Source organism: Dermacentor silvarum, chromosome 1, assembly GCF_013339745.2.
Source record: "Dermacentor silvarum isolate Dsil-2018 chromosome 1, BIME_Dsil_1.4, whole genome shotgun sequence".
NCBI lineage: Eukaryota > Metazoa > Arthropoda > Arachnida > Ixodida > Ixodidae > Dermacentor > Dermacentor silvarum.
In genome coordinates, this window is record NC_051154.1 from 367,454,249 (window position 1) to 367,464,455 (window position 10,207).

At 48.5% G+C, this 10,207-nt stretch overlaps 1 protein-coding gene across 1 annotated transcript in view; it reads right to left on the bottom strand.

The window, feature by feature from the left end:
* Positions 1–10,207, bottom strand: part of LOC119445321 (regulator of chromosome condensation-like) — an 87,729-nt gene extending 77,522 nt beyond the window's left edge. Inside the window, exons 1-2 of the mRNA XM_049663004.1 lie at positions 10,186–10,207; positions 1,368–1,449 (exon numbers count right to left, since the gene is read on the bottom strand). Of these exons, the coding sequence (XP_049518961.1) occupies positions 1,368–1,449; positions 10,186–10,207 (104 nt within the window). The remainder of the gene's footprint in view (positions 1–1,367; positions 1,450–10,185) is intronic.

Below are 10,207 nucleotides of genomic sequence, written 5' to 3' on the forward strand. Positions count from 1 at the left end.
GTTCGCTGGACCCACTCCGCCTTTCTATACACTATCGAAACTACGCAGTTATCTCCTCTCGTTTAGAGTTCGCATGTTTTTATTTTGCGCCTTTTCATCACTGCTTGCAACGCGATGATGCCAAGCCTGCTGGCAAGCACCTTTCTGGCGATACACGACGCATAGAAGTATTCGCCGAAGAAACGACGTTAGCGGCGATGGTGCATTCCTCCTGCTCTGCAAGAGCGCGAGAAGCTGGGTCACGCCACTTTGTCAGGTCACGTTGTCCCCGTGCTTCACGCGGCGCTTGTCGAAAAGGATGGGGTGGTTACGCACCAATTCGATGAGCATTTCCGATGTCGCGACGAGCCTTGAAGACTGCGACATGACGAGCGCGTCGGATTTGGCCGCCATCTTTCGAATTTCTGACTCGCGCTCCGATTGGTCCGCGGCAAGGGAATCCGGCGGCCGTGAAAATCGGTCCAGGACCGATCAGCGCGGAAAGGGCTATTCCGGCAAATCTCGTTGCCGCCGAACTGGGTGCCGCGCCGCTCCAGACGCCGAATGTGTCAGTGTGAACGCGCTCGTAAGCCCTACGGGCTGCGTCTCCTAACTTTGCGTACGCAAAATGTAAAGGCGGTGAACGTGCTAGGTTCATACAGCGAGCGCGCCTGATGATATGAACATCAGACGCAGGCGAATGAAAACTTCAGCTTTTATATCAAAACGTGAGCGGAGAGTGACAGCGCAATCTCGCATAAAACCGGTTATTAATTTCTGCTCACGGAAACCACTAAAATACTTTGCGCTGTCTTACTGGTGGCCCCCACGCGAAGGGGCCAACGACCTCCTGAAACCAGGAAACGGCCGCCGTACAATACCGTACCAGGTGAAGTGAAAACCTTGATGCTAGTATAAAAAAATATATACCGGGGTTTTACGCGCCGAAACCACGATCTGATTAGCAGGCACGCCGTATGTGGGGCACTCCGGATGAATTTTGACCACCTGGGGATCTTTAACGTGCACCCAATGCACGGTACACGATAGTGCTAGTAGCGACCGGCGAGCAAAGTTCACAGTAAAAACAACCAGGCTGCCAACAGCAAAGGCGTGCGATATCGCCGCGTTCAGGGCAAGACTTGCAAATTCTGTTTTCGAACCACGCGCTCAAATTTTTGGACGATTCCCAAAGTACGAACACACGACACCACCAACTCGTCGGTACATGAAATACATTTCCACGACGAATAAGCCGCTTGTTCTTGCCTCTGTACCCAGAGCATCAAAAACGCCTATGCAGCGCGAGAATGGATCCCGGCGTGACCACGAGAAGGCTCACCACGCGTCTCTTCTTTTAGACCGCGTGGTAACAAAAAATCACTTACCGCGGGCTTTTGGCGGGGCATCTCAAAGCTGATGGTTCGCGCCGCTTTACTTCTCCAAATGTGTCACCACACAAGACTTGACCTAAACAACTTCAAGCTCGAAGCAGCTTGAAACTTGAACAGGCGGCGTGTTCCTCCTGCCGGCAGGTTACTTGGCAAGTAGCGCTCTCGATGACGATTCAACCATCAGATAAGGTTGGCTTGAGGAGGCTAGCGGTTTCACGTGATGCTCTCTCCTAATTTTTTTTTCCTTCCTCCATGACATTTGTATACAATAACAAAATTAGTTAAACCACGTGAGTGTAACATAAAAAAATATTTGACAAAAAAGACATTTGGTTTTGCTCTAACCGTTCGATCAATTTTAAAAATCTGGCAACCAAACAAAGTTTGTTAAAATCTGGCCACTATGAAGCACCGCCATCTTGCAATTAGTCAATGTGGCCAGCACAATTATTTTTGAGGCGCTGTTTTGAGAGATGAAAACAAGTATAGGTCGCTTATGCTGTCATAAAAAACAAATACTTGATGGCTTTATGAAAATGGTAGTGCATGTTTGCTTACAGGTAGAGCTTGCTAATGTAATTTATGCAATTCACGATGTACTCATTCATTCAATAACCCATGGCACAAGTTTCGGTTTCGGATATTTTTTTTTGTTTTTGATTTCGGATGCGTGGTAGTTTCTTTTCGTATTGACCCTTTTCGCGGAGCAGTTTGTTTTAGAGAAACGACATGGCGCTAACGGCGGCGCGCCATGCGTCTCCTCAGCGACCGCGCACGAATACGAAACCATTAGCGCTTCTACGCTGCTTCTGTGCGATCAGCTGTCGGAAATGCAACTGAGTTTTCGCTGACCCACTGTGCTCCAATCATGCTGGATTGAATCATGTGGATTGAAGACGTGTGCAGTAGTTGGCTGCAAAAATAGTGACTGGCATGTTAAGGAATAGAATGAATCTGTGTGGCCAAGTTCGCGGACCGCTGCTGCAACTGTCCGAAAGTGTTACCGGCAGTCCGGCACTTCGTGATAGAGCACTGCACGGGCTCGGGCTTACCCGAAAGCCCGCGCCTGGCCCGCGGGCCGGGTCGGGCCGGCTAGGGCAGTTATTTCACGGGCTCGGGCCGGGCTCGGGCACGGCATGTGCGTTTTGACCCGGGCCGGGCCGGGCTCGGAATTTCTGGTGGTGTGCATGTAACGTGCAGCGAATCATCTTCGCGCGTCTCGACTCTGAAAAACCTAGCTGTTGCCCCGGCGCAGCTGGAAGCTAGCAGTGCTACTCCTGTGTGCTTCCCTTTTCTTCTTCCGTCGTATTTTGGGCTGTTTGCACAGAATGTCCAGAAAGACGGAAGTCGCCTCAAACCAAAGGATGCCATGGGGCTTCTGCGTTGCCCAGGGGGCGCTGCAAAAATGGTGCTAAAGAGTGCCCTCAATCCGAAACTGGGTAGTACCAAGCTCGGCCGACTGCTCTGGAAAGCACGTTTACAATATGGACTCGCCACTTTCGGTTGTGTTGTACCACGGCTTGCAGCGAATATCGGGCGCCTAAGATTTTTTCAGGGGTGGCACGCTGCGTAAAGGCAAGAAATTATGCAACGCCAAATACGTGTACGCCGTTCAAGAAATCAGCGGCGAAGTTTTAGCGCGGTGTCAATCGCAAGTGAAGCGAGTCACGTACGAAGTTGAACTTCAGGTACGGTTTGCACGCTGCTAGATTCAGGCGCACAAACGCGAGGAAATGCTTGCTATAAATGAATTTACAGCCGCGATAAGCAGGCATCACGTGTACGGAATTGCTTGAGCGCACGACGGTACGCGCCGCGACGGCAGCGGCCTTTCAGCTTGCCGCGATGTACGAACTGCTCGAGCACACAATCTTACGCGCCGCGACGGCAGCGCTCCTTCAGCATGCCGCGAAACGGCGGGCCTCCTGCAATATTTCTTGACTGCATACCGCTGAACAAGTAGTCATGCCTGCGCTGTAGTAACGACCATCTGTCCCTTTAGCAACTGATAAATAACTGATGCAATGCATATGAGCTCGCAGTAATGTACTACGTGCGAATCGCGCTGCAGCGCGAGCTCGTGCGCTGCTCGCTTGATGTAGCTTTTAATGACAGCGCTCGAACATCGATGTGCTGTAATCAATACTGCCTTGCTGCGCTGCCTCAACGTGCTGGCTTGAGGTCAAAGATGAGCACATTTAACTCTGAAATCTGTGCTGCTCATAGTGGGGTAATCAAGTTATCCAGCGCGCCCGACGCTCCGCTTCATGAGGCCTTCAAAGAAAAGGATACAATCTGATGTTGGGATTCAGGTCTTCTTGCTCGTGGCAGGTCATGACGCAGCAGTAACGACGGTGACGCTTTTTCGCGGCTGAGCTAGGTCTCTCCGGATCGGCGTCGCCAATTCTTTCTGCTTCCAGCATTACGTCCCATGGCACACGGAGAGTCCGTTTTCGTTAAACTAGGCTGCGGCCAGCTCGCAGCATGGTCGGCGTGGTCTCTGAGAAGTGACGAGCCTTTTCACACTCGCAACAGGGCCGAAAAAAGTGCGAATCGACGTAAAACTCGGGCTAGAAACGTGCTTCGCCACAGCCAGGGCTCAATACTACCCAAGCTGGTACTACCCAGATATAACTTCTCTCGCCGCTACCAGGCGCCGCTACTATACCGCAAACTCCAGCGCAAGACACCCATTGTATTCCTTACCTAAATCAATGTAATAAATGCTTTCAGCGCGGTGCAAGCGCGTTTGCGACTTGCTGATTCTTCAAAGGCGAATTGGTAAAACGATGACTGGTAAGATAAGATAATTCGTCACGCAGCTGAAATATGGCACTGCGTTCATCCATGATTGTACGCATGTTCTCAACCGGCCGCCTTGCAGCAGCGCCTTACGCTGCACCATGCAGGAACGAGAAGCTTTCTTTTTCCATTTACTCCATCCATTCGCAACTCAAATGAACTGCAGGGGGCGCTGCGAAAACTGGCCGCGTCTGGCTACACTGTGCAACATGGCGGCTATACGGAGGACCCCGCGTACAGTGTACTAGAATACTGTAACCCCGCGTATAGTGAACTAGAATATACTCTAGTGGCACGATCGGAAGGCCGCGCCGCCTCTCTCGGCGGTCGGAAACGCCACGGACCGCCGCTACGGTTTCGCGTGGCGCTACTGCGCCTTTTCCTAGGGGAAGCGCGGACGGGGCATCGGAGCGGACGGTACGTGTGGGTACAGCTGCCCGAGACTCGCGAGCCGCTGCGTCGGCAGCCACGAAGTGACGACTGCACGTTTACCGGTGTGTTCTCCAAAATTACTCGAGTGCCGTGCGGACATTTAGAATTGCGAGTACATGTACATGTACAGCTTCAACAATCTTGCCTTACTCAGTGTCAAAGGGCAACTGTGAGCCTGCAGTTCTCCATGCCCTTTTGCCCACTAATTCTGGCACCGAAATGTTTTCATTTGGTAAACAGCACCTAATTGACAAATTGTCAGAGAATGGCAACGTAGCTACCTCACAGACGTTGCTCACAAATAGTGCGCCAGATCATGCGTCATGTGTTACAGCTGCCAGTGATAACCGGCTGATGTTTTACATAGCAGGGTACGTAGCTCGGAAGTGCATTCTAAAGACAAGCTGCGAAGAGTGCCTGAAACTTCTAATGCCAAAGAAGTCGGCTGAAAATTCGAACCTAGCACAGTTAACACGCATGAAGGACATTCGATGGAGGCGAAATGCGAAGACACCCGTGTACATAGATTTAGGTGCACGTTAAGAAACCCCAGGTGGTCCAAATTTCCGGAGTCCCCCACTACGGCGTGCCTCATCGTGGTTCTGGCACTTAAAACCCCATAATTAAATTAAATTAACGCATGAAGGACAATGGTGGCCTGCTTTACCCTTCTAGCCTGCTATATAAGTTTTTCTTGATCTAGAAAAAAGCTTTCACAACGTGTTTCAATTTGCTGAAGCTACACTCTGACAGCATACTGGACATCCTAAGCCAACCTAACGCGAAGCAGAAAAACCAGCTTGGTTGGCCTGACCATTCTGAGGGCATTGCAGCCGCGGTCACAGTTTTTACATCACCACTCAGCTGCACTTCCTAAGTGAAAGCCTAAACCAGAGTAATGATAAAAAACGCGAAGCACCCAACGCTTAAAGGTCAGTAGGTGTTGAGTTGCGCTCATGTCTATCTGATGTGTAATTTGTGCTGCGAATCATTGGAATACTTTCGAAAAGCTGTTAAATGAGTTAAATAAAGAGATGTCCTTGTTTTCACGTTCGATGCTGCGCACTGTATCCTGTACAGTAACCTCCTACATAATAATTGCCTTCACCACAACTAGATTGAATTCAAAGCCAAACGCATATGTGCCTATATTGAGGAATTAATCGCGATCAGTGGGTAACGAAGGTTCTGAGTGCGGGTGCTAAATATGGAAAAAAATATATACTGGTCGTCATGGTATATACAAACAGCTAAGCCACGCAGTGACTAACCTGACTATTTTATGTTTGCATTAACCAGAAAGCAAACGCGCGTTAGAACTGAGTAATTAATCGCGATCAGTGGGTAACGAAGGTTCTGAGTGCGGGTGCTAAATATGAAAAATATATATATATATATATACTGGTCGTCATGGTATATACAAACAGCTAAGCCACGCAGTGACTAACCTGACTATTTTATGTTTGCATTAACCAGAAAGCAAACGCGCGTTAGAACAGCTGCTGAAACTACTGAAGGAACCATACAACGCGGCCGAAACTGCTAGGATGGATGGATGGATGGATGGATGGATGAGGCTGAACCCTTTAAATCGGGCGGTGGCATACGCCACCTAGCCATGGCTATTAACATAATTTGTACTTTGTGGTGGGTGAAATTTCACCCCTGCCTTAATTTTATCCACCAATCAGATAACCTCTGTTTGGTTATTTCTACCCGCTTAAAGTCTATTTTGCCTTCACTGTCCCTAAACCCCAATGCTTTGAAAAAATCAGCCCCGTTGCCTTGCACTGTAGGGTTAAGCCCCTTACAGAAAAGTATGAGGTGTTCAGCCGTTTCCTCTTCTTCTCCACACGCACAGCACAACGTGTCTATACCTTGGTACTTGACTCGGTACATCTCAGTCCGCAATACTCCCGTCCTGGCTTCAAACAACAAAGAGCTTCCCCTAGAATTATCGTAGATATTTTCTTTGGCAATTTCTTGCTTGAAAGTTCGGTATGTGCCCAGTGCTGATTTCGTCTGCATCCCTGTTTTCCACAGACCCCTCTCTGTTTCCTTAACCTTTTTCTTAACCGCTGTTTCCTGGTTTGCACCCCTCCTGCAGTCCAAATATTTGATTGACAGTTTTCTGGTCAGCTTCCTCCATTTTGTATCAACATTCCTCATGTACAAATAACTGAAAACTCTCCTTGCCCACCGCTTTTCTGCCATCTCTCTCAATCGCTCCTCAAATTCTATCTTGCTGCTGGCTTCCCTGCACTCGAATGACGTCCATCCCATGTCACCCTGTACCCCCTGATTTGGTGTATTTCCGTGTGCTCCCAGAGCCAGTCTACCTACCCCTCGCTGCTTAACTTCCAACCTTGCTCGAACCTCTGATCTCATGCACAGGACCGCATTGCCGAAAGTCAAACTAGGGACCATCACCCCTTTCCAAATCCCTCTCACCACTTCGTACCTATTGTAATTCCACAGTGCCCTATTTTTCATCACAGCTGCATTTCTGCTACCTTTAGCCGTCACATATTTTTCATGTTCCGTTAGGTACTCAGCCCCATTGTTTATCCACACTCCAAGATATTTGTACTTATCCACCACCTCCAGCGTAACCTCCTGTATCCTATGCTCGCTGCCCTGATTATCATTAAAAGTCATGACTGCCGATTTTTCTTTACTAAACTTCAAACCTAAGCTATCTCCCTCTTTACCACAGATGTCCATTAATCTCTGCAAGTCTTCCTTGCTGTCAGCCATAAGTACAATGTCATCTGCATACATCAGTCCTGGTAATGACTGTTTAATCCATTCTCCCTGCTTGAAATAGGAAAGGTTGAAGCCAAGTCCGCTCCTCTCTAATTTTTTCTCTAATCCTTGTAAATACAGCATGAACAACAGAGGTGACAGAGGGCACCCCTGCCTAAGCCCCTGCTGTATCTCTATAGGCCCAGATACCTTGTTTTCCCATTTTATAAGCACCCTGTTACTTTTATAGATATCTTTTAAAAGATTTCTTACTCCATCTTCCACCTCTAGAGTGCCCAGTATGTCCCACAAATCCTTTTGGATTACACTGTCATAGGCTCCCTTGATATCCAGAAAGGCAAGCCATAGGGGCCTGTGTTCCTTTTCTGCTATTTCAATACACTGTGTCAATGAGAACAGATTATCTTCTAACCTTCTTTGTTTCCGGAACCCATTTTGTAGTTCCCCCAGCACCTCCTCGCTCTCCACCCATGCCTGCAGTCTGTCCTTTATAATCTGCATCACCACCCTGTAAACCACTGACGTCACTGTTATGGGACGGTAGTTGTTTATGTCGGCTTTGTCCCCCTTTCCCTTATATATCATGCTCATCCTGCTCAGTCTCCACCCGTCGGGGGCTTTACCGTCCATTATCATTTTGCTCACTGCCTCTCTTAAAGGGACACTAAAGAGAAACAGGAAGTTCAGCTGGAATAAAAGAGGGACTTTCAGGAATGCATGCCGTTTTTGTTGGGTGCAAAAATATGAGTTATTAGCGGAGAAATTCGTAAACAAAGACCAAATATCTCTTCCTCAATTTCTCTCACCCTAGATTTGGCGCTGAAGCAGTGTCGTCACAGATTGCATTGCTCTCAGCGAATCAGAATGCGCCATGATACGTCACCGCTTGCGTAAACGGCCGAGGTGCTGGGCTGGATGCATCATGGCTGCATGCATGGTCGCTGCGTTTGCGTTCGCCGCGATGGATACCGTAGCTGCCGCTGAACCTTGCAACGAAGAGCTCGCCAGGAAAGCAGGACTGCATTTCAGCGATATTCAGTGAAACGGAGCGCGAAATGATCCTCTGTGCTCGAGCGGTAGGTGTTTCCGCGTGCGATGGCGGTGAGCCGCCGGCCGCGCCGGCGGAATGTAGAGCTTCGTTTTCGTCGATGGGAGGCGAAGCGTCCGGTCCGCCAGGCGACGATGTTCCCGACAGAATAAGCGTAGAAAGTTGTGCACGTACTCGGTATGGTTATTTCGTGGCTTTATTTAATGACATTCAGCACTCACCGAGCCGCCAGTTTGCTGCTGCAGGGGCACCGGTAGGAGGTTTGATGAAGGCCGCATTGAGGGAACAGCTGCTCGAGAAAGGACTGGCCTCTGGGGCACGCCAAGATACTTTCCGAGGGCAAGTTTATACACATAATCAGAGGGCGAGAAATGCAGAGAGCACACCATCGGTTTCTCTGGCTCTTTTGCCGTTTTATCATCGGCAGAGCACTGAGCCATTGCGAACGCCGGGGAGCCGGGGCTCTCCGAGCGACGCCACATGAAAGGACACAATCGAGTCGACACTGCCGCTGCCCCTGATCAAGCGCCTTGGGCCATTTATACAGCCCTCAACACTACACACACGAGGCATTTTCTGACTGTTTCCCGCGAAGTCAACGTTTTTCGAGCCACGCAACACGCAACCAAACAACGTAGAGCGGAACAGGCGCGCGCGACGATGCATTGACCAAAAACGAAACTACGAAACTATCACGGCCGCATGTATCACCATGCCATTTTTTCTTCTTTATTTAATTTTGTGCTAAACTTGTACTTCCTCGTTTGAAACGGTTTAAAAAGTTGGAAAATGCTGTTTATGTACGTTTAAGGTGTATTTTATTTTGCATTTTATTAACAGCGATAAATCGCTCTCTACCAATCGCGACCGGCCTGCGTTTGTAATCTCCGACGTCACCTCACGTAGTGCGGAAATTTCGAAAGGGCGTCAGCACCTATTCTTCAGTTTTTCGCTATTTTCTCGCTTATTAAACATCTGTTTGCAGTAAGAATGGTATGGCTGTGATCGTGAAAGGATAATCTACCATTTAAGCTCAACTTCCGGTTTCTCTTTAGTGTCCCTTTAAATGGTGAGGCGGGAGAGGTGGTACCGAACGTGAGATATTAATAGGGAAACGGCAGCAGGTGTTTATAAATATATAAATATTCGGTATTTCAATCCTTTGAGCAAGCATAATAATGATAAAGAAGCTGTCATTTCATCTTACCAGGCTATTTGCACCATATTGCGCCTCGGTACTTTATCCTGTGTACAATACGTATGATGCCATTTATAACAAATGAGTAAATTGTTTGTAAAATTAGCAAAATAAGCCACCATAATCGTACTCAGGTAGCTTCGCAATGCTAAAATTTGTGAGGTGAGATACATATACTGCTGCTGCTGAGATGTATATGAGTACTTTAAACGATTGTTTGTGTATTTGGAATGCAGAGTTTACGAGGAAAATAATTAAGGGTTTACACTATCGAAACTGTTGTTTCCGGCCTAAGCAAGAGGAATCGTTTTTAATATAACGAAGTCTACGTCAACCTCTAGCGCATAACACATGCACAGGCCGTCAGCTTGCATGAATTACATCGTTATCTAAATAAGCATTTAGGGAACAACATCACTAAGCGCTGTCCAAGCTTAAAAAAAATAAACAATAAAACAAGCTCGCTAACGTGTACTTGTTTCCGAACGTATCCGTTTCGCATGCTACCCAGCTGCGGCGGGCGGCGTAATGGCGGCCGCCGTAGCAGACGACGCGCGTGTCCTCACCCTCAGCGGCGCGCGCGGGCAT